This window comes from Tursiops truncatus, chromosome 9 (genome assembly GCF_011762595.2).
Source record: "Tursiops truncatus isolate mTurTru1 chromosome 9, mTurTru1.mat.Y, whole genome shotgun sequence".
Lineage (NCBI taxonomy): Eukaryota > Metazoa > Chordata > Mammalia > Artiodactyla > Delphinidae > Tursiops > Tursiops truncatus.
The window spans coordinates 93911129-93934403 of NC_047042.1; the positions used below are offsets into that span (position 1 = coordinate 93911129).

The following is a 23275-nucleotide window of genomic DNA, read 5'->3' on the forward strand; positions in this document are numbered from 1 at the left end:
CTTAGCAGTTGACTCTTTTGTGCCTACAGCCCTTGAGGGTGAGATGGAGGAGAGAGAGGGATAAAAACCCTGGGGTAAAGTTGAAAATTCAGCTTCTGTTTATTTACAAAAATATATATGTATATGTATATAATATATATTAAACCCTCCCCCAGCTCCCACAATTATCTTTTTACTTCTACCCGCCCCCCCACCCCAGCCTTTTTAAAACAATAGGCTTCCTGGCTCCAGAGGCAGTTCCTCAGGGAAGGGTGGACAGCAGCGGCACCAAAGTCCTACAGGTCGAGGGTCCCTCCGTGCTCCCTGAGGACAGGGTGGGTGAGGGGAAGGCTCAGTCCTTGAACCCCTGAATACTGCAGAGAATGCGCTTCTGGTGTGCGGGCTGTGTGATCCCCATCTGCGCCAGGTCCCTGTGGGCAAGGAGGGGGAATCGGTGAGTCTTGGGCCTCAAGCCCCAGCAGGCGTCCCCCGCCCGGGCCCCCAGGGTCCTCACTCGGCCGTCAGATCCAGCACACACTGCATGGTGTCCAGCCCGGCGGAGTGGAAGTGCAGGATGTAGCGTTTCATTCGGATGGACTCCAGCCATTCAGCCACGCTCCGGTAGGGGATCCCATCTGAGCCACTCAAGCTGGGCAAGCGAAGGGTCACCCTGTGGGACATGGGCTGCCTCAGTCCCATGCAGGGGGATGCAGGGCTTTCCTGAACCCGGGGCTCTGCCTCTGTGCATCTGCAGGCAGCATTCAAGTTGGCTGTCTGAGCACAGAGATTATCTAGACTTTGTGGATTAGCCCGGCCATTGTCAGTGAACCCACTTCCTGGCCGGTTTCCTGGCAACAGCAACGGGCAGGCTGACAGTCCCGCTGCGCTGACAGACCTGGGGCAAGCGGCAGCCTCGCAGGTCCAAACGGAAGGTACCACCAGCCCACGTGCACTGCAGTGGCCAGCTTTGGGCAACCGATGGGGGCCAATAAAGACATGAAGTATCGACTATCCCAGCTGAGAGGAAGCAGGGAGACGAGGTGAGCAGAGGCCCTGGAAGGCCAGCGTGGTCTCGGCTTTTTTCAGGGTGGCCCCCCGAGTTCTGGGAGCAGCCCCCTGCTCGCCACCTCCAACCCTGGCTGTTATTCTTGCTCTCTGACACCGACAATACAATGAGTGTTCCTGTCCTAAAGCCAGCCAGAGCCAGAAACCATTAGTAAAGTAAATCTGCTGGGGGAAAATATCCAGCATTCCAGAAAGATTAGCACATGCGGTCTCCAGTGGATAAGGGAGTTGTGCTCCAAAAGATAGTTCCAAAAGTTGGAACTCGGAGCACATTTTCTCCCAGAAACAAGGTTATATATGGTGGTTTCATACAGAGGCCAGCACGCCAGGGCTGCTTTACCCGATAAAGCATTTGAAGCCTTGCCCGTCTCTCCCATCTTACCCCCCCCCCGCAAACAGTTGATTCTCCATATTCTGGCAATGTTTTTGGTAAAACACAATGATCATGTCCCTCCCATGGACAGTTTTAAAACATTGGTCAGTAGTTCTCTAGGCTCAGGATAAAGTCCAGACTTCTCTGCACCCTGCGCTATTTGCAATTGGCATGCCCTCAGTTCCCCAACCCTTGATGGCTACGGCATCTGGGCGCCTTCCCAGATCCCACAAGGTTGCCCTTTCTCAGTCACGACGCGCACCCCCCGTCTGCCTCCTGTTGGTTTCTCTGTCTTCCCCACCCCATTCTAAGTGGCCAAGCTCACTGGAGCGGGTATCAGGTTGGTAGCTCTTATATGTACTTTGCATCTTAGCGTGTTTGCTTCCCATCTTCCATCAAACCAGAGCTCTCGAGGGCGAGACACTGCATCTCCTCCATCAGAGCGCTGTCTTCCCAAAGGTGCAGATTTGGGGCTGCCTCCTATGCCTGACTCTGTTGGGAGCTCCACAGGCCCAGCGCTCGGTGGATGTGGCCTAATGTCCGTTTCCGTTCTCCTAGATCTGCCCTCCCCGGGGTGGTTACCTGGGATCGAAGTTGGCAATGGTTCGCAGGGAGTGGGGGTTGGCATGCAGATGCTCCAGCTGTGCCTTCAGCTGGTGGAAGGGGGGCCGATGGGCACAGTCATAGGCCCAGCAGTCCTTCATGAGTTCATAGAGGCGGGCAGGGCAGTCCACGGGCGGGGGCAGCCGGTACCCATCCTCGATGCTCTTCATTACCTGCAGCGAGGAAGAGGGTAAGAAGCTAACCCGGCAGGCCACGAGGAAGCTCTGTTCACACGAGATCATCGTAGTGGAGCCTCTAGACCCCCTGACCAGGATGGCCATAGTCAAGACAACAGGGCATGAGGTGAAGGGGACGAGAGTGGATAGGAATGCAGACAGACTGTGGGTCAGAAAGAAGAAATGAGGCCATTGGCAGGAAAGGGCCGTGGAGGATTTGGGCAGGGAAACACCTGGGCTCACCTCCTGATTGCTCATCTCCCCGTAGGGCTTGTCCCCAAAGCTGAGCACCTCCCACATCACGATTCCAAAGCTCCACACGTCGCTGGCTGCGGTGAAGATCCGGTGGGCAATGGCTTCGGGGGCGGTCCAACGGATGGGGATCTTCCCTCCCTAATAGGGCACGTGGGGCAGAAGGCTGATGTGTTTCAGGGCACAGAAGGGCATGGGAAGTTATTGTGTCCACGTGAGCATGCATCATGTACTGTGCACACACTGACCGTATGTACGGCGTGTGTGTGTGTGTGTGTGTGTGTGTGTGTGTGTGTATGTGATTAGTACAAGGCTCTAACCTGGGTTTCATAGGTGCCGTCAAAGTTGTCCAGGAGGCGGGTCAGGCCAAAGTCAGACACCTTGCAGCACAGGTTCTGACTCACCAAGATGTTCCTGGCGGCCAGGTCCCGGTGGACATAACTGTGGTCACTGAGGTAGTTCATGCCAGATGCTATGCCCTGCAGCATGGCCACCAGCTGCCCAGGGACCAGCTGGTCCTCCCGTTCCTGCAGCAGGGAGTGGGCAAGTGAGGGGATGGGCTGGGTCTCCTCTTCCTGGACCCAGAGCCAATGCCCAGGGCTCCGTGGCTCATCCCCCTTCCAAGCTGGTCCTCCGCCCTCCTTACCCTCAGGAAGGCATCCAGGGCTCCGTTCTGCATAAACTCCGTGATGATCATGATGGGCTTTCCTGAGACACAAAGCACACATCACACGGCAGCCTCCACCCCGTCTCCACCCAGAACCACACTTCCTGCCTCTGACAGCATGTCTCCCTCCACTTCCGGTGGCCTCACCCCTCCTCTACCACTCCCTCCCCGCACGCTCTTGGACACCACCCCTCGTCGTACTCTTTGTGACAACGCCTTCCAGGTGCAGAATGTGCGGGTGGTTGAACTGGCCCATGATAGTTGCCTCTCGAAGGAAGTTCCACCACTGGCCATCGGGAGATGTGTCTTTCAAGGTCTTAATGGCCACAGTCTTGGAACCCTGGCTGGGGGTTCTCAGGGACCCTCGATATACCTCCCCAAACTCTCCTGGGTGGAAAGAAAACAGGGTCATGGCCAGATGCATGGTCAGGCTCCCCAGGGGGAGAGGCAGCGATATCTCCAGTCCTCCAGTTCCCTTTTCTTCTCTGGACCAGAGGATCAGAAACATGGTGTACCTTCCTCCCTGAGACAAGGGCTTGGCTGTACTTCCCAGGGCCAGGGGCCGGGAGTCTGGAACAGGAGTGCAGCTTTGCAAACTGTTCAGCACTGTCTCCCCAGCTAGCAGAGCCCTGATACTCAGGAGGTGCTGGGTGAGTGGGGGTCATGCAGTGGGGCTAGGTTCTGTTCGCGAAGGGCAGGCTGGTCAGGGCCAGTACACAAGTGGCCGGGGAGGCTGACCACTGCCGCCTCTCTTCCGCAAGCTCCTCCGGTCACTTGGCCACACAATCGGCAAAGACACTGCTGAGCTTTGTTCTCTGTTCAGATCCATTTTCCCTGGTGACCCAAGGGATCGGGGCAGCCCAAGGACACTGGGCCCCTGGTGGGGTGGAATGTGGGGCTAGGGAGGCTCTGAGTCCCTCCCATGTTTGGGAACCATCTGAGAACAGCCTGAGCCTGGGCACAGCGACCCCCTCTCCTGACAAAGATGATGTGTTTAACGCTCTTTATCAGAAATTCCATAACCACAAAAGCAGATGGTGCAGGAGGCGGGAGCTGCTCCAGGACACCTGATAAGGGGGTTAAAACATGAACACAGTGGTTGCAGGACACGGGGTAGAGCAGGGAGGAAACTCATCTGGGAGCTCTTGGGCCAGAGGAGAGGCCGGCTGGGCTCCACTGGGAAGGGCCGGAAGGAAGGGGCCTGCTGGCCGCTCTGCGCTGCCACACAGGCAGAGGGGACCACAGGGCTCACCTTCCCCTATGACGGTGTCCACAACCAGCCAGGCCGGGTTGAGCTCCTGGGTGAAGTCCAGGGCTCCCTGGGCAGGGTCCTCATATGCCTGGAGGTCCACGTAAGGCTTCAGCCACAGCTTGTCCTCTGCGGGGAGAACAGAGAGGGCTCAGCCCAACTCCAGGGCTCAGGAGTACTGGGGGGAGGGGGAGGGAGGGGCCGGCAGACCCCGGTGCTCATTCTTCTGTTCCCCGAGGAGTCCTGTCCTGGCTGAAGTGAAAGACAGTCTCTATCCTCAGCAACGACGTCTGCATAGCGCAGTCATTCCTCCTGCCGTCTACATGCAAAGCTCGTGTGTCCTCACCATCCAGGGCCCAGAGCTGGGGCCCGGAACCCAGACCCGAAAGTGTTCACAGCCTCAAGTTACCCAATCGTCCCATGGCTCATTGACCCTAATTCCTCGCCTCCCTCCCCCCCGCTGCTCACCATACTCCTCCGGTCACTCCCTCCGGTCACTCACAGCTCGGTCACTCACAGCTCGTTCGCATTCCAGACAAGCCTCGCTCCCGCTCTGTTACTTGGACGGCCCCTAGACTCCCCCTTTTGTGGGGCACCTAAGAGGTGACCAGCAGGAAGCCCACATGCCTGGGAGGGCTTCAGGGAGCCTGCGGGCAGTCACCCTCCCAGCCAGCCTCAGCCCACAGACCCAGCCAGGGAGGATGAGGAAGGCTTGCCCGGAGCCCGGGTGCCGGTGCAGTGGCACCAACAGCTAACGGGCGATTGCACAGAGCCTCCGGGGGACTGTCAGTACGAAGTTAATTAACCAAAGTTAATTAAGTAGCAAAACACAAGAGCCCTGGGGACGAGAGAGCCCACCTGTGCCCCCAGAGTTGTCCTAGCAAATGTGGGTCCCTTGGTCCCGTCCCAGTGGTGCCTCCCAACACACACACGTGTGCACACACAGGTGCTCCTGACTCACCTCTGTCCCCATCAGCGACACAATCACGCTGCCTCTGCCGCCTCTGGTGCCGTCGCCGCTGAGCTTTCCTGTGAGGGTTGGGGACCAGGTTTTTCAGGGGCCCAGGACCACCTCCGGGGCCCAGACGTGCTGCAGCTGAGATTTCCCCAGAAACGGCAGGGGGTGGGGAGCGGGTGGTGCGGGGACACTTTGGTACTAGGGGTGGGAGGGCTGCTGGGCAGCATTCAGCAGCTTCTGCCAGGGCAAAGGGACCCAGGGTGGTGGAAGCAGGGGGTGGGGTGGGGGGGCAGGAACAGCACCTGGAACGGAAGACAAGCATTCCGAGAAGCAGAGCTACACCCAGCAGCAGCCCAAAGATGATGGCCACGATCTCTCCTCCAGTCACGACCCTGGAAACTATAGGCACGTGGGGTGAAGAAGTCTGGAGGTGCTCAGAGCCCCCAGGGATGATGGAGGCTGGCAGGGCACACGGGGTGTGTGTGTGTGTGTGTGTGTGTGTGTGTGTGAGGCGGTCTCTCGGTGGCTTTGGGTGTGCATTCCCCAACCAGGGAGATGGGTGTGAGCGTGGGTGAGAGAGCCCGCGGAAAGGGCCCCACCCAGGGAGCACCAACCTGCTCTGTCTGTCAATGGACACTAACCTGAGGGGTTAGGAGATGGGACAGGATGCTGGCTGGCGGTATAGGCATCAGAATGTGCGTCTGAGGAGGAGGTGTGGTGTGACTGCACGGGGCCATCCGCCCAGGCAGCGTCTACGTGTGTGTGTGCCTGCGTGCGTGTGTGCGCGTGTGTGCGTGTGCGTGTGTGTGTGTGTGCGTGGACGAGGAAGGAAGATCACTGACTGGAACAGGGTCTGAGAAACCTCAGGGGGATGACAGTCGTATGTGTGTTTGGGACAGAACACGGAGTAACCCACCCACCTGGTGGGCTGGTCCGAAACTCATGGTCAGGGGAGAAGGGGCCAGGGCCCAGAGGGGTCATCATCCGGACTCTGACGGTGTACGTGGTGTCTGGCTGCAGTTCAGTCAGCAAGACCCGGGGCTCTAGAACCATCTGGTACCGTTCTTCATCCTGTGGATGGGGACTCGTGTTACCTGGGCCGCGCCAAACCAGACCTGGTGGAGGAGAAGGGCAGCCCTGGGAACACGTGGGAGGGGTGGGCTGCGGAGTGATCGGGGTGGGCTGCGGAGTGATTGGGGTGGGCTGCGGAGTGATCGGGGTAGGGCTCCTCAGAGGGCTCTGTCCTGAGAAAGCCACACGGTTCACTGCGGGAAGCTTTCTCCCATCCGGCGCCCCAGGAGAGGAACGCTGGAGGTGCTCCGCCGTGAGCTCACCTGGTTCAGCACGTGCAGCTCGTAGCTGAGGTTCCCCCCGGGGCTGCGAGGCCGGGACGCCGCCCAGGTCAGCTCCAGCTGCCGTGGCGCCTTCTTCACCAGCCTCAGGGACAAGCCTGACAGGGTCACTACGAGTCCAGAGGGAGGAAATCACTTAAGAAGCCTCTCCTTGCTTCCTGCTGGTCAGTGTGTTCCTGGGGTCCTATGCCCTCTGGCCTCCTCCAGGCCCTGCTGGCCCCCCAGACCCCTCACCTGCACGCCCCATGCTGATGCTGAGTGAGGCGCTGGCGGGCTTGGAGGTACCCAGCTCCGACACTCCGTTCTGGGCTTCAACGTTAAAGGTGTAGTTGGCGTCGGGCTCGAGGCCATCCACGCACACGGCGGCCGTGGTGAGCCCGCTGGGCCCCGGGGAGAAGCGCACGCTTTCCCCGCAGGGCTGGCAGGGCTCCCCGTCCGGCGCTGCTTCCCGACACTGAGAACACCCCACATCGTATCTGACATCCTCGCGTCCCCCCAGGTCTACTGGGGGCTCCCAGCGCAGGGAGAGCTGAGTCCCCGAAATAGAGAAGCTCAGGTTTCGGGGGACTGAGGGGGGGCCTGTGGGAGAAGACAGGCCATCAGTAGGAAGCAGCACGGCCCTCACCGGAGCTGCTGGCCCCTAGCCTTCTCCCAACCCCGATTCTCCAAGTCCTCCGCGGCCTTTGCCCGGAGATTCGATTCCTAGTGGGGAAAAGGTAGCTTAACCGCATCTCTGCGTTCCTCCAGGGAGAGCAGTGGTGCGTGTTTGGGGCCTTTAAGTGGCCGGCACCTTGGATGGTCCCCGATATCTGATAGGCTCTGGAAAGTTCGGACCCCAACACAGGTTTAGCCAAGGTCCTGCACCTCGTCACGGGCGGCCAGGTCCCGGCCCCGGACTCACGCGTGCATGCTTTGGCGGGGCCCTCCCCAGGAACGCGGTAGTGCCCGCTCTCGCAGGTGCACACGGTGGCCCCTTCAGACTCGGATGTGCTGTGTTGGGGGCACTTGAGACAACTGGGTGTGTCCACGTCCGCCCTGTAGGAGCCTTTCGGGCAGGCTGGAGAGAGAATGACACAGAGCCAAGGTTGTCCAGTGTTTTACTGGGAGAATCACACCCCTCCCGCAAATCGCTTGTGCTGGGAACACCCCCGCGTGTGTCTCCCTAGGGCCTTGGGACACTCCGTTTAAAAATCACTGAGATGGGCTTCCCTGGTGGCACAGTGGTTGAGAGTCCGCCTGCCGATGCAGGGGGCACGGGTTCGTGCCCCGGTCCAGGAAGATCCCACATGCCGCGGAGCGGCTGGGCCCGTGACCCATGGCCGCTGCGCCTGCGCGTCCGGAGCCTGTGCTCCGCAACGGGAGAGGCCACAGCAGTGAGAGGCCCGCGTACCGCAAAAAAAAAAACAAAAAAACTGAGATGGAGCGTCGGCTTCCTTCCTTCCCTTGGCACCCGGTAGACCCTCCCCCGAGTGGTCCCTCCAAGTTCTTACCACCTCTTGAGTCTCCTTACCGAGGCAGCCCTCGACACCGCCGCTGCCGCCTTCCTCGTAGCCAGGCTCACAGTGGCACCGCCCCACTGGCACCAACCACTGGCCGTCGGGGCTGCAGTGCATGCGGGGTACACCCGAGGGTCCAGGGGTGACGTGGGCGTGGGGCAAGCAGGTCCCTGCCACTTCGGCCAACCCGCCTGGTCCAGGGAGAGTGTCGGGGAATTGGGCCAAGCCGTGCACAGTCTCAGGGCAGCGCTGGTAGAAGACCCGGACAGACACCAGGGCCACACAGGCACCCGGGTTGTGGAAAGCGAGGTAGAGGCCTCGGCGGGTCAGGTGGCCCAAGGAGCAGCGCTCCACGTTCAGTTTCGCGGCTCCAGACGCAAGGTCTCGGATGGTGAAGCTCTGGTCTGCAGCCACTGTGGTTACCTGGGAAGAAGGGTGGGGAAGAGGGAAAAATGGCAGAGTCGTGCTTCCTTCCCACGTAACAGAAACGACTGTTTGCTTAATACTTTGCAGTTTACACGGGCATAAACAGAGGGCTGATTACACGGGAGCTACCGAGCCAAGCATTTTTACGTGCATTACACTGTCGAGTCCGTGCAATAATCCTACAAGGTGGGATGCATCACCTTCCTCATTTGACAGATAAAGAAACTAAGGCTAAGAGAAGTTGAAGACCTCGAACAAGACGATACAGCTACTACATGGTGGGGCTGGGATTGGAGCCCAGCTGTGGGATGCTACAGCCCAGATAATTTCCACTCTTCAAAGGTGTTCCCAACCTCAGTGCCAACGAGGTGATCAGTTATAAAGTGTGTCATCATTCATTTATGACTAATAACAAACTTCACAACAGCTGCTCTTTGGAAAAAAATGAGAGTCCGTCCTATAATAATATGTTCCCTTCTCTTTTGCATTCCAGTATGTTTTCTTGAGTAGGAAAGAGAGGGAAGGGATTAAAAAGTAGCCTGCAGAGAACTGTCTTCCTACACAACTCTAGGGATACTTATGGGCGTGTGTCACACACGAATGTAGTGAGCATGGACGGGAAAAGTCCAAATACCTCTCCCCTGCCTCCACCATGCCCTGCTCTTATCTCAGTGGATGCTTGTAAAAGCCTCTGGAGTAGATGAGGCTGACAGTCATACTATTAATAATAAAATATTATTATCACTCCTTTAAGACAAGGAAAAACAGCCCAGAGAGGTTAAGTGACACGCCCCACGTCAGGACGCAGCTGAAAAGGTGCTCAAATCCAGACCTTCTGGTTTCTAGTCCCACATTCTTTCCACTATTCCACGCCTACGCTCTCTTCCTGTTTCTGCCACCTTCTCTTTTTCTGAGTGGAGTGGGGTCATGGAAGGGAGTGGGGCAAGGATCAGTGTCAGGGCTGAAATGGCCCCGAGGGGTAGAAGCACCTTCTGGAACAGGGGCCGCCGGAGCTGAATGCCCACATCCTGGTCACTCTCCATGTACAGGAGGTTGAAGGTCTCTTTGCAGCCCAGAGGCTCAGCTTCCCCAGGGAAACTCTTGCAGTCCCGCACAGTGAACTGCAGCTCCACGTGGACACGCGAGGCTTCCTCCCCCCGGTAGATCCAATTGGAGCGAAGCCAGTGGTCAGTGTCTCTGCTTTCTTGCACTGGGCAGTCCTGGTACATGTACAGTGGTGTCCCGTTCAGTATCTGCTGCACCTCACTCCACTGTGAGAGGAAAACGAGCGTCAGCCTCCAAGCCATCATCACCTGTTCCCCAAATGCTCAATTTCTAGAATGGATGGCGAGGAAGCTGGTGTCAGAGATGCCCAGGTTCACGCTACTTGTCCTGCCCTCTCCCCACCCCACGGCCCCAGGATAGTAGGTTAAATGTTTAGGGTCGGAGACTTCTTCGGATATAGCATGGGCAAGACAACACCCGCTTGACAACCCTGGCCAGCTCTGGACCCTTCAATGAGCCCCTCCAACTGCAAGAATATGAACACCATTTTTACCCTCAGCAGGGCTGTCAGGTACCCCAAAGGCAGATTTTTGTAGCAAAAGCTCATGCACAAAAACTTTCTGCCTATTTGTTCAGAGACGAGGAGACTGCGTTTAATATTAAGGCCTCTGACCTTTGGAGGGTGAGAACAAGCATAAAACTCTTCTGTAGGAGGGAATCTCACTCTCTACAAAATTCCTTCCAGTTACAGCCACTATCAAAAGCAACAACGGGGGCTTCCCTGGTGGCGCAGTGGTTGAGAGTCCGCCTGCCGTTGCAGGGGACGCGCGTTCGTGCCCCGGTCTGGGAGGATCCCACGTGCCGCGGAGCGGCTGGGCCCGTGAGCCATGGCCGCTGAGCCTGCATGTCCGGAGCCTGTGCTCCGCAACGGGAGAGGCCACAACAGTGAGAGGCCCACGTACCGCAAAAAATAAGTAAATAAATAAAAATAAATAAAAAAATTTTAAAAATCAACAACGGAAAGAGTTGGTTGGACCCCTAGATACCATCCAGACCATCCTTAACTTCTTTTACATTTAATCTTAATAATAATAACGGTCAGCACTAACGTAGCGCTTACCATGGGCCAGTCACTATTCTAAGCACTTTCGATGAGGAAACTGAGTCACAGTGAGGTTAAAGGACACATTGCCCAAGGCACCAGCTATTAAGAGGAGGAGCTGGGAGGTGCACCCAGACACTCTAAGTTCCAGAGTTTATGCTCTTAATCATTATGCCTCTATGTGCTTATTACAAAAAGTCAAAGAACAAAAACTTACATATAACAAGAAGTGAAAGTCCTCCCATCCATCCACCCATTCTTAACAACTTGGAGTAAAACTTTCCAGATCATTTTCAGTGCCTCTAGAGAAACATTTGAATTTTTTTTCGTGTGCGTGTGTTTTTAACATAATTTTAAAAAATATACGTGTTCTTCTATAACTTTTTTTTTTTTAACGAATAAAAAGTCTTTGAAAGATGTCCACAAGAGTATATGGCTCTACCGAATTTTTTTAGCAATCCATAAACTAGTATCCCACCGTACGGATGTACCATAATTTATTTAATCATTCATCTATTGTTGGACATTTAAGTAACTTCTAGTGATTGTTTACTTTTTAAGTAAACATGTAGATTCCTGTACGATTTCTATAGACCTGCTGTATCAAAGGGTAAATATAGTACAAATTTTATCAGAAGATACTGCCAGACTGTCCTCCACAAAGGCTTTATCAATTTACACTTTCACAATGCAGGAGGGCGCATTTTCTCAAAACCTCATCAACAGGGGATATTAATGAGCTTTTTACTTTTGGCAATCTTATGGACAGAACAGCTTCTGGCCATTTTAATGTACCTTTCTTTGAGGAGGAGGTTGTGCGTTTCTCTTTTGTTCATTATCTATTTGTATTTTTATGCAGTTATGTATTTATAACTTTGCCTGATATTCTACTGCTATCTTCTGAGTGTTCATTTGGATCTTTTTTTTTTTTTACATTATAGACATTAATCATTTGCTCGAAATGCATATTTCATATATTTTCTCCGTCATGCCATTTAATTTTGCTAATGATGTCTGTGATGTTGACATACTTTAAAAATTTTTACATAATACCATTTATCTTCTTTCCTTTTTGTGTTGTGTATTTTGCTTGGGAAGCTCTCCCATCCCAAACTTATAAAGATCTTCTATATTTCTCCTAACATTCTTTTAGGTTTGGTTTTTAGGTTTAGACTTTAATCTTCCTAGAATTAATTTTGTTGTCTGTAGAGTGTGAAGATATAACTTGACCTTCTTCCTTTTTTAAAAAAAAAATTATGGACACCAAATTGTCAGTTTATTGACTACTCTATACTTTCCACATTGATTTGCAATTCCAGTGTTATCACATACTAAAATCTCTAATATGCGGGTTTGTTTGGGGACTTTCTATTCTGTTCCATTGACCTGAATATTCTCGTGCAATGCCAAATGTTTTAATTATAATTGATGTAGTGTATGGTACGTTCTGATATCTGGTAGGACAAGTTTCCTATTTCATTCTTCTTCTTTTTTCAAAAGAATTCTCAGACATTCTTAAGTATATTCTCTGCCAGATGAACTTAAGAAGCTCTCAAATTCTATAAAATATTCCATTGATATTTTGGTTGCAACCCCCTTATTTTATAAAGAAAAGACTGAGGCCCATAGAAAGTTCACTTTCCCAAGGGTTTTCATTGCTACTCGCAGCTTTGGGAAAAGGCGAGAAAAAGCACCCTTAACTAAAGTCTGGGGTGGCATGGGGGCAGGGGCAGAAGTATATGTTGCTGTGAGGCACGTATTTTTGTACTACGTTAGGGAGTTCAAAGATCAGACAAGGGGTGTCCAGGCTGCAGTGATAGAAGGCACCTAGAGCCTCTTCTTAGGAAGAAGCTGGGACGGGGAAGCTGGAGTGGAAGGCTTGGGGTGAAGGTCAGGTGGAAAGGTGGTGGGGGTTTCATGCGCAGCTCATTAGCTAGACCACCAGGGCTGCAGCTGGACCAGGGGCAGCAGATGTTCCCAGCTATGACTCGCCTCCCCCAGTTCCAGCAGTGACAGATGGGGGAGAAGCAGCTGCCCAGGATCAGCAACAAGGATCCTTTCACTTACGGCTCTGGTTGCTACATAGATACATTCTGGGGAGCGTGAATCTGAATGTGTGTGTGTGTGTTTTGAAAAGATGGGGAGGGGGAGGGGGGGACAAGGCAGACAGTGGGAATGTGACTGCTGCTGTCTCCTCGCCTTCCTAGTACAAAGCTGCTGAGCCTGAGCTGCAAAAGGGGCCTTGCTTCCACTGCAGCCCAATTAGGGAAGAGCTATGTGGGTGGGGTGGCAGGGGAGGCCTGTGGGAGCCAGCAGACGGACCTGCAGCCCTCACTGTGGAGTGATCAGCTGCTTTATGAGACAAGGTGCCTGTCAGAGCTGGCCTAATCCAGGATGTTCTGAGCAGCCCCTCCTGTGGGATACATTATGGTTTAGTCTATTCATTCTAATGACAGGCCACTCCGTGGGAGAGCCGAGAGTGGAGCCAGGGCCCTGGGACTCCGAGGGAAAGAAAGCAAGTAACCCCAACCCCAGAAATACAGGCTGGATTCCTCCTGGAGTAGGAAAGAGAAAAGGGAACCCCCAGAGGACAGGGTCTAGGACCAGAGGGAAGAGGCCTGAGGCCAGAGTCCTGGAGGCTGCAGCACCTGCGGAGGCTCCGGTGTTTCCAGGGCCAGCTCTGCTGAGTGACAGAAAGGTGCTCTATGGGACTCACAAGATCCTACCTCTGCTCACTGGGTCTTTGGAATATCCAAGGAGGGAAGGGGCTTGAAACGCATGGTGTGCCTGGGCTGGGGAAGGCAGGGGAGGTGTCAAGGGCTGAGGGACCTCTAATGGGGCAGCTTTTAACTCTGGGAGAGTCAAAGACCCTTTGAAGAATTTGTTGAAAACTCTGGCTCTCTTTTCCAGAAAAAAACAAAAAAGTCCACATACAGCCACACAACTTCGAATACTCTTTTATGGGGCTCCCAGACGCCCTGAAACCTGTCTATGCAACTCCACTGGGATGGACGGACCCCAGATTGAGGACACTCTTCTATGCTTGGGTCTCAGCTCTCAACCATCCCAGGGATGGTCCATTCTCTTCCCAGGAGGTGTCACTCTCATCTTCCCCCAGGTCCTCACAAGTATTCAGCCCTCCCTCGCTGGGACAGGGAGAGGAGGAGCCAGGCTTTGAATCGGTCCCCAGGGGGTGAAGCCTGACACCCCCCCCCCCCCAAGGCTCCACACATTCAGGAGGCTCTGATTCACCTCCCCTCCCCTCCCCCTCCCAGAGGAGACACTTCCAGTTTTTCCTGCTCTTTTCTACGTTCCTCCACCCACCTCACCGGCCCATTTCACACTGGCCTTCAGCCTTGAGCCACCCTAGGTCCTTCCCTCCCCTGACACTTACCCCATCCTCTGGGGGATCCAGCAGCCAGCCCAGCTCTCCCTGTGCTTTGCTAGTATCCATCAGCGTGACTGAAGGTGGAGAGAAAGGGAGCCTGTCATCTCTGGGGGAGAAGGCCCCCCGCACACGTGCAACCCACATTCCTCTTCCTGGGCCCCCCCAGCCCCAAGCCTTCAGCATCCCGTTAACAGCTGTGAGTTCCTGAGATTTAGGGGAGGAAACCGGCCCAGGAAGGAGGAGTGAAGGGCTACGATGATTAGTCTGTCTTTCTCCCGAGTGTGAAGGGAGGAAAGCAGAGTGGGGCAAGGGTTGGAGCGCTGGACCTTTGACCAAAGTCAACGCAGGAAGCGTTAGGAAGAGCAGCCCCAGAGAGGACGGGCAGCCTCTCACTCGGCGAGGCTGGTGCAGCCTGGGGGACCCATCAGCCGCAGAACTGGAAGGGCGGATGGGCGAGAGAGGAGCTCAGCCTCTGGGGGTCATGAGTGGGCTGGGTGTGGACAGGGGACTTGGGAGGGGGGTCCTGGGTGCAGGGGCTCCCTCCCCCTGGCAAAGGGCCTGCCTTGCCCCTGATTGGGGGTGTGGACCGGGGGTAGAGACACAGCGGAGAGTCCAGGAAGCGGGGGTAGTAGGGTCAGAGAGCATGCAAGTGTCCACATGGAAGGCTTGACCCCTGCCTTCCGGAGCCCCTGCCTCCCGAGTCCTAACCCATCCCCCAGCGGCAGGTCCCTCTGTCCCCCAGCCTAGGTTGGCATAAAGCGACTTCCATTTCTGACTTCAGAGGGTTCAGATCTCTGGGTTGGGCGCCTGAGGCCGGGGCTGCCTGGGAATGAGGGGTCCTCACCATTGCTGGGGTAGGAGGTCTGGACGCTGCTTCCGCCAGAAACTCACTCCCCACCCCCAGGAGAAAACTGCTGGCCAGCAGGGGCGGGGGTGACTGACCCGGGAAAGCAGCTGTTTGGGGTTAAAGACCAAAGACTGGCCTGGCCAGTCGATCGCCTGGCAGCCGGGCAAAACAAGAGCGCTGGAGAGGGGCTCTTGGAGAGGGCCTCCTCAGGAATGCCGACTCCAGGAGGAGGGGGAGGGGCGGGGCGGGGGTCGGTACCTTCCATGGCGCGCGCCCCCGGGGGCGGCGGGGCGCAGAGAAGCAGCAGCAGCCCGAGCCCCAGGGGCCAGCGCCGCTCCATGGCACGGGGTCGGGATCTGGGACCGAGGCCCGGACGGCTGGGCCTGGGTGCGAGGACTGGGCGAGCGGGGCCGGCCGGACAGGGGCGGGGGGCGGGGCCAGAGCCCGGGGCGGAGTCCAGGCCTCACCTGGATCACCTTCTTAAAGGGACAGTAGGGCAGGAAGGAAACCTGTAAAACAGGTAATAAACTTCAAAAAGTGGAGGCGTCTTGACCGGAATGAGACTGCGGGCGCCGCCTAGTGGGTGGGATCGGGAACTGACTCACCCAGTGCTAATTCTAACCCTAAACCCAACCCTGTCTCGATCCAGCCTTTCGCCTAATTCCACCTCGAATTTGTATTCCTCCCTCTCCCTTTCTTCAGGGCCCAGCACTGTAATAGACTCAGGGGAAGGCCGGGTAAGAGACACATCTTGATGTTCCCGTCGGGGAGGCTTGGATGACCATAATGCAAGGCGAGGTTGGTTGGCAGAGGAAGCAGGCCCAGCCGGGCGCACACTGAGTCTCCAGGGAGTAGACTGTGTGAGCCGGGTTTCGGTGGTAGAGATTGGGCAACACGCGAGCAAGGGCCTGAAGCCAGGGAGCCTCAAGGGGCCTCCGGGAGTGAAGGGACCAGTTTGACTGCTGGGGCTCAGGATTGTCTTGGGAACCAGGCAGAAAGACAGGTGTGGGCCGGGGCAGGGAAGGTCTCGGTAAACATGTTAAGGAGTTTGAACGTTACCATGCCCTTTACGAAGCAACATGAGAAACGGGTGAGGGCTTCCGAGCGCGAGTGGTAGAGAAGCTAGTGGTGTAGACCCCACGGCCCTCCCACCTGTTGGAGACTGGCTTCCAGTATATTCGATACATGTTTCTTCAGTTTCTACCCTGCGTGCAGCAAGCTTTGAAAGCTTCAGAGAAGAGTACGACAGTCTTGGCCCTAAACAAATTGTTGTCTGAGGAGTGTCGGGGGCCAGGGCGTAAGGCAAGCACACAGATGGCTAAAATGACAGGTAGAAGAGGACCCCAGCAGAGGTGCAAATCAGGGGTGACAGTGGCTCCAAGGGGAGTGGTCGTCCACTGAGGAACGGCGGCCAGCTCCACTCCTGGGGCCTCTCCTTCCTACAGCCCTCTCTGGCTCCATCTCATTTGGGTGAATTATTCATAGTTTTTCTCTCATTTAAATTGTTGCATGTTTTGGTCACCCTGGAGGAAGGGAGGTGATGCGTTTTAGGTGCTTATTTTATTTTCAAAAATTAATCCTTCTCGTGTTTCTTTTTTTATATACAGATAAGTATAAGAAGAAAATGGCTCATAGTTTCCCGGCCCAGACTAGCCTCACTGGCATAAATAAATAAATGTAATCCAAGTACATTAGTTGGAAAATTCACATTGAACAGCAAAGAAACAAAATGGAAAGTAGAATCCTCCCTCCTCCCACCCTCCAATTCCTGTCCCCAAAGTTACACACCATCAATCGTCTATCGTGATTCACCCAGGATGTTTTCCCCTATGGACACACCATCATATATGTCTCGCTCTAACCCCCTCTCCCCCCGCCCAACACACACGCATGTTTTTAGAATGTATATACAGAGGGGCGGTAGGATACACAGGCTCTGCCCCATGGGCCTCTTTCTAAAGTAAAGGACTTCGGGAAGGAGGGGGAGGCTCCTGCAGGCTCACTCAGGGCAGAGCTTTGTGATTTCAGCAGGGAGGAATGGGCTAAGGGTGCCCAGCCAACAGAGGGGGGAAATGGAGCAAGCTCTGGACAATCGTCCTAGGAAATAAGCCAGACTGTGGTGAGGTAATGCATGGGCTCGGTGCTGTGCTTCGTTACAGTAACAAGGCCCTTGGGACTCAAGGGGGTAGGGCGGGGGCAGCCCCATGCAGGGAGAGGTGGAGCCCAGAGGAGCCTGGCTCTTGTTTTCCGTCTGTCTCTTTGTGCCGGGTCTGGAAGTGTTGCAGAAGGGGAAGGAAAGGGCCACCTGTATTCAGGATGAGCCCAACTGGACAATTCCTCATTCCCTTTGTTGTAGGAGGGGGCACGCCTTCAATTTTGGCCTCTCTCCTTAACGAAGAGTGCAGCTTTGTAGAGTTATTTCCACTCTCTGAACCTTAGTTTTCTTGGACCTAGGTGATCTCCGAGGCCATTTCCAGGAAAGATGTTGGGATACGGAGTTAGAAGACGTAGGCCAGCCCTTTTAGCATGTGTGTGTCTCTGTTTCCCTAGCTACAAAATGGGGTTAATCATCACGCCCGCCTCATAGGGAGAGTGTGATGGTCAAAAGAGGAGAAAGTGCTTTGCTAACTGTAAGGTACTGAACAAACAGCAAACATTAATGTGCTGGAAGAATGATAGAGGCCAGCACTTTCCTGACCTTCTCCTACAGGCTTCCCCAGTTACTCCCAGAGTGGAACAACCACGAGGACTAAGATATCAATTTTTTTTTTCTTTTAAAAGCAACTTTAGAGACTTCCCTGGCGGCACAGTGGTTAAATATCTGCCTGCCAATGCGGGGGACACGGGTTTGATCCCTGGTCCGGGAAGATCCCACATGCCACAGAGCAACAAAGCCCATGCGCCACAACTACTGAAGCCTGCGTGCCACAACTATTGAGCCCACATGCCACAACTACTGAAGCCCGCGTGCCTAGAGCCCGCGTGCATCAACGAAGACCCAACACAGCCATAAATAAATAAATAAATGTATTTTTAAAAAAGGCAACTTTATTGTGGGATAATTTGCATAAATCGCACCCATCCCAGGTGTACAGTTCAGTGGGTTCTGACAAATGCATACACCCTGGTAACCACTGGCTCAGTGAAGTAACAGAACACTGTCACCACCCAAAAACGTTCGTGCCCTTTGCTGTCAATCCCACCTCTGGCCCCAGGCTTTCTGTTTTGCCTGGTTCAGAACTTCATGCAGTCTCCTGAGTCTGGCTTTCCCCCTTCAGCGTGACGCCCCCAAGTCCATCTATGTTGTGGGCGACTGCGGTTTGCTTCTCCTGTAGGGATGCCCTTGGATGTCAGTTGACAATACAAAATGCAAATCAAAGAGTTTTCCCCAGCTCTATTCTCCCAGGAGCCATAGATCTTTTAGCTGATAGGCCTTCCCAGAGGGACAGCTGTCTCCCCTCTCAGGTGGAGGGAACCCAAGTTCTCTGGCTCTGTTCTCATTCTGTAGTCAGGAAGGGAAGCCTGCACATCCCTACATCCTGGAGCTTCTGGGCTCTGGCTCCTCTCCTGCAGCACCAACCTTAGTACTACCCTGTTGAAATTGTCCACTGCACCCCATCACACCCGGTTCCTTGCTGACCTGGCATAAGATGAGATCCACCCAGCCTAGGTCAGGGCCTTGTACATCCATAAGTCGCTGGATAACATGCAGCTTAACCAGGAGGGTAACCCAGTAAGCTGCCAGCGACCACTATGAGAGCATCAATACAATTCGGTTTATCAGATTAGTATCAGGTCCCTAGCAAGGGCCAGCATGGATGGGACCAAAGCAGCTTTCTTTTGGCTGCATCCGGCTGGCCTGCACTTGCGGGCAGCCCTATCCAGGAGACTGTGTGGGCAGTGGGAAGAGAAGAAACAGCACTGTCCATGTGGCGTTCGAGTGGATTCTGCACATCTTTGATCCCTTTCCTTCTGTCTGTGCTCTTACCCAACTGTTCTCTGATCCTGCTTTACCATCAGGTGACAGGGGCAGGATCTTCATCGTTACCATTAATTACAGCACCTACGCACGCTGCCATGGCATTTCACATACATTATTTCATTTACTTCTCACACCAACCCTTTGAGGAAGGTATTATTAGTCCCATTTTATAGATGCAAAAACCTGAGGCACAGGGATTTAAGTTACTTGTTTAAAATCACTCAGTTGCAGAACTAGGATTTGATCCCAGGTCTGTCTGACTCGGGGGCCCGTGGCCTCTACTCAGGGTTTCCAGAAGCAAAGAAGGTAAGGGACACCTACATTTTATTTTATTACCCCCCCTACTCCCCACGCCACCCCTTAAAACACCATGGTTTAGGTTTGCCTTTTTCCAGCTTCATAAAATGGAATCACCTGATATGTGTTCTTTGGTGTCTGAGTTCTTTCATTTCCTCTGCTGTTTGTGAGATTTATTCACGTAGTTGTGTACTGATTCATTCCTATCACTGTGTGGTATTCCATTGTATAAAGAACACCTTATTTTTAAAGACCTCTTGATTGGTGGTTAAAGTACTGTCCTTGAATTATCTACTGGGCACCCCCCGAAGTTGATCGGGCTTGTCTGGATGTCTCTGAAAGCTGCTTAACCTGCCCAGAAGGTATGTCCGGTTTTTTTTTTTTTTTTTCCGGTACGCGGGCCTCTCACGGTTGTGACCTCTCCCGCTGCGGAGCACAGGCTCTGGACACACAGGCTCAGCGGCCGTGGCTCACGGGCCCAGCCACTCCGCGGCATGTGGGATCTTCCCGGACCGGGGCACGAACCGGCGTCCCTTGCATCAGCAGGTGGACTCTCAACCACTGCGCCACCAGGGAAGCCCGGTATGTCCGTTTTTTAAGGAGACTTTTTGCTAGCCCCATGGCTCCTTAATTAAATACGTGCAGAGGTGGCCTGTGAGCAATGCTGCCGACCTGGTTACCTCCCTCCCCCCCACCATGTGCCTCCCCTCTTCCTTGTCACTTTGCCAAGAGGAAAACACCTGATGTTTAAGTAGCTGCAACTCTTCATACCAGAAGTAGGACTGTTTTGAGATAAAGGCAGTTTGAAGTTTTCTCTGAGATGTTAGGAGCAAAGCTGGCTATTAGAAAGCTCTAATATTGTCACTTCATAGCCGTGCGAGCTTGGGCAAATCATCTAATTTTCCTGAGCCTCAGCTTCCTCATCTACAAAATGGGGGAAATGGTGAGAATGATGTTGGTCCTAAACACCTACCTCACGGTAAATGAGAGTATAAATATGATCAAGTGTGCAAACAGATATTCCTGGTACCCCACATAACTTAATGCCACTTCCTTTTCATTTTCGTGTCCTCCTACACAGTGTTATTTGCAAGACAGATTTGGGAGAATCAAAGGAAAAGTCTGCTGAAGGATGGCGGAGTCTGAGTAGCATCAGCCCCTGAATTAAAAGGGATGTTATGTGGAAGTTCAGATCTCAAGAAGAAGCAAGAGAAGAGTAAAGAAAGAGCTGGGAGAAATCGCTCTGGAGCCATTTAGACTGTGAGGCACTATGGGAATAAAACCACTCTAACACTGTAAGGTCATATTGCAATTCTCCCTGCACTTAAAAAAATCCTGTCTCTCTTTGCAATATTAACATCCTCCAAAGCATTCTGTTTGTCTTAGAGGCAAGAAGGTGGCAGAGAAGCTGTAAGCCTCCATTGCATTGCAGCACGGGCCACAGAGAAGTGGAAACTTGAGTTGAAGAATGGGTAGTAGCAGACACAGAGAAGGAAGTCAGATTGTTTCTGGTGCTGATGGGAGACACAAAGGGGGTGAAATGGGAATTCTCTTGGGGTTATGCATTACATCCAAGCATGCATTTAGGTACAAGCTTGACCACACCTTCCTCATTCCCATTCTTAACTGATCTCACTCAAAAGTAAAAATAAAACCAATTCACAACCATCCTGTTATTTCCTTTGGTTTCTGGAGCAGTGACATGAAATTGTGGAAGGGTCAGTCACATGAAGACTCAGAATTCCTTATACTGATATTTGTGTGTGTCTCATGAGAAATTGTTGTGTTTCTACCTTAACCTGTTTGCTTTTGCTGACCTGAGAAATTAATACGCTGCATAAATGCTTGGGCAGGTAGGAGGGAGGAAAAGAAGGAAGAGAACAAATGAGTCTCAGTGAACTGAGGCATGTCAGAAATTTAATAAGAACAAGTTGAGACAACTGTTAAACCAGAATTCCTTGGGTGAAGAGAGATCGCTTTGTCCTCATCAAAAAACGTTTGCGGGGGCTTCCCTGGTGGCGCAGTGGTTGAGAGTCTGCCTGCTGATGCAGGGGACGCGGGTTCGTGCCCCGGTCCGGGAGGATCCCACATGCCGCGGAGCGGCTGGGCCCGTGAGCCATGGCTGCTGAGCCTGTGCTTCCGGAGCCTGTACTCCGCAACGGGAGAGGCCACAACCGTGAGAGGCCCGCGTACCGCAAAAAAAAAAAAAAAAAAAAAAAAAAAAAAAAGTTTGCGGATTAGACCGATGGAAGAGAAGCGAAAGAGGTAAAGTGGCTATGTTTCCAAGTCATTTTTAGTTTAGCTAGTATGAGAGAAGAGAAGGTCGAAATAAACCGTCAGCTTTGGTTAACCAAGATTATTTGTAAAGCTTCCAATTTTATTGCTAGTCTAGGCTGGGAGTTCTGGGGAACTAACCTCTAGAGAGGGCTGAGATGTAGCTGGTTATAACCCACACTTACAGTTTTCATTTACTGGTCCTATGGTCTGAAGGCAATAGTTATTGTTGTCTTATAAAAGAAGTATTAGATAAGTATGGGGCCTATTTAATTGAGCATAAATTTGATTCCTTTTAAATTTTGCTTTGAAGAAGTTTCTCACCATTGTGGCCCCTCCCGTTACGGAGCACAGGCTCCGGACGCGCAGGCTCAGCGGCCATGGCTCACGGGCCCAGCCGCTCCGCGGCACGTGCGATCTTCGCGGACCGGGGCACGAACCCGTCTCCCTTGTATCGGCAGGCAGACTCTCAACCACTGCGCCACCAGGGAAACCCTGAAGTTTTTAATAAAGGGATTCTAATAGGACAATCTATAACTTCTTCCAGCAAGTTCTAGTTAGGAGATTACTGTTATAAATGTATACACACAGAAACATACATGTTTGAATGGTAGATACCAACCACCTTTGTTAAAACGTTAATGTACACTTCTCCAAATACAGCCCTGGGTTTAGAAGGTACCCAGGCCACAGGTCATAAAGTGTGAGCGCCACCTGGTGAGGAAAGTGGGTAGCTGCATCTGTATCCTCAAATTCCAGGTATGCTATCAGCAGATAATTACTGTTTATAAAATTTTAGAATGTCCTGGGGATATTCATCAGCATGATGTGAAGGTGACAGTGATTTTTTAAAAATTCTAATTATTATGATAATGATAATGGGTAGGCTTTAGGCTAGAAAGTAGCTCTCTTAGCTTGTCGGTGTCATCCCAGTAATGACAGCCTCTGAGAGGAGGGAAGGTAAGACCCTGGGGGGAAAGGAAGAGACGGAGGGGCTCATAGTGGTATGATGAAGGGTTTGCCTTACCTTCTGGCTTCAGTTCTAGACACAGACAGAAAAGCAGAAACCAAATCGTCTAGGAGGTGCTGGCTGGGAAAAAAGAATGACCATTATTTGAAAGTGTCTCTTGATACAAGCTAGAGAGAGAGGCTTCACTCTGCTTAAGCCTTCTTGTTGACAAGCTGCCCATCATCTGGACAGAGCACCGACTAAGCAAAGGTGGCAGCACTGTTTCTTTTCTTTTTCTTTCTTTCTCCCACTCCTCCTTCCTTCCCTTTTTTTTTTTTTTTTTTTTTTTTTTTTTTTTTGGTACGCGGGCCTCTCACTGTTGCGGCCTCTCCCGTTGCGGAGCACAGACTCCGGACGCACAGGCTCAGCGGCCATGGCTCACGGGCCCAGCCGCTCCGCGGCATGTGGGATCTTCCCGGACCAGGGCACGAACCCGTGTCCCCTGCATCGGCAGGCGGACTCTCAACCACTGCGCCACCAGGGAAGCCCGAGGCATATTTTTGAATTAAAAAAATATATATATATGTATATATTTATTTATTTATTTTTGGCTGTGTTGTGTCTTCGTTGCTGTGCGTGGGCTTTCTCTAGTTGTGGCGAGCGGGGGCTACTCTTCGTTGCGGTGCGCGGGCTGCTCACTGTGGTGGCTTCTCTTGTTGCCGAGCACGGGCTCTAGGGGTGCGGGCTTCAGTATTTGCAGCACGTGGGCTTCAGTAGTTGTGGCTCGCGGCCTCTAGAGCACAGGCTCAGTAGTTGTGGTGCACGGGCTTAGTTG

At 53.2% G+C, this 23275-nt stretch overlaps 1 protein-coding gene and 1 long non-coding RNA gene across 5 annotated transcripts; one reads left to right on the forward strand and one right to left on the reverse strand.

The window, feature by feature from the left end:
* Positions 1–75: 75 nt before the first annotated feature.
* Positions 76–15350, reverse strand: EPHA1 (EPH receptor A1). Of its 4 annotated transcripts, none has more exons than XM_033863399.2 (18): positions 15197–15350; positions 14098–14165; positions 9586–9867; positions 8185–8593; positions 7576–7731; positions 6909–6983; positions 6657–6784; positions 6243–6393; positions 5625–5721; positions 5326–5393; positions 4368–4493; positions 3317–3502; positions 3095–3156; positions 2769–2975; positions 2440–2589; positions 2000–2193; positions 494–649; positions 76–410 (listed from the first exon to the last, which is right to left on the reverse strand). In XM_033863399.2, exons 1-18 carry the CDS (start codon positions 15276–15278, stop codon positions 332–334), a joined length of 2676 nt encoding a protein of 891 aa, XP_033719290.1. In that variant the 5' UTR covers positions 15279–15350; the 3' UTR covers positions 76–331. The 4 variants fall into 4 exon arrangements, with proteins under 4 accessions (XP_033719290.1, XP_033719286.1, XP_033719289.1 ...); XM_033863395.2 differs by having other exon boundaries at positions 6909–7253; XM_033863398.2 differs by having other exon boundaries at positions 6909–7253; positions 9586–9931; positions 15197–15215.
* Positions 15351–15451: 101 nt separating this feature from the next.
* LOC141279590 (uncharacterized) lies at positions 15452–17979 on the forward strand. The gene is made up of 2 exons (XR_012334132.1): positions 15452–16268; positions 16546–17979. It is a non-coding gene; the product is annotated as an uncharacterized lncRNA (long non-coding RNA).
* Positions 17980–23275: the final 5296 nt, after the last annotated feature.

What these genes read in the sequence shown, in the direction of transcription:
- EPHA1 (XM_033863395.2), bottom strand. Translation starts at nt 15,278, where the DNA reads ATGGAGCGGCGCTGGCCCCTGGGGCTCGGGCTGCTGCTGCTTCTCTGC. An exon ending in GGACACCGTCATAGGGGAAG is followed by an intron (nt 3,503 to 4,367) that starts GTGAGCCCTGTG and finishes CTTTCCACCCAG; the next exon opens with GAGAGTTTGGGGAGGTATAT. An exon ending in CCCTGGATGCCTTCCTGAGG is followed by an intron (nt 2,976 to 3,094) that starts GTAAGGAGGGCG and finishes TCCCTGCTGCAG; the next exon opens with GAACGGGAGGACCAGCTGGT.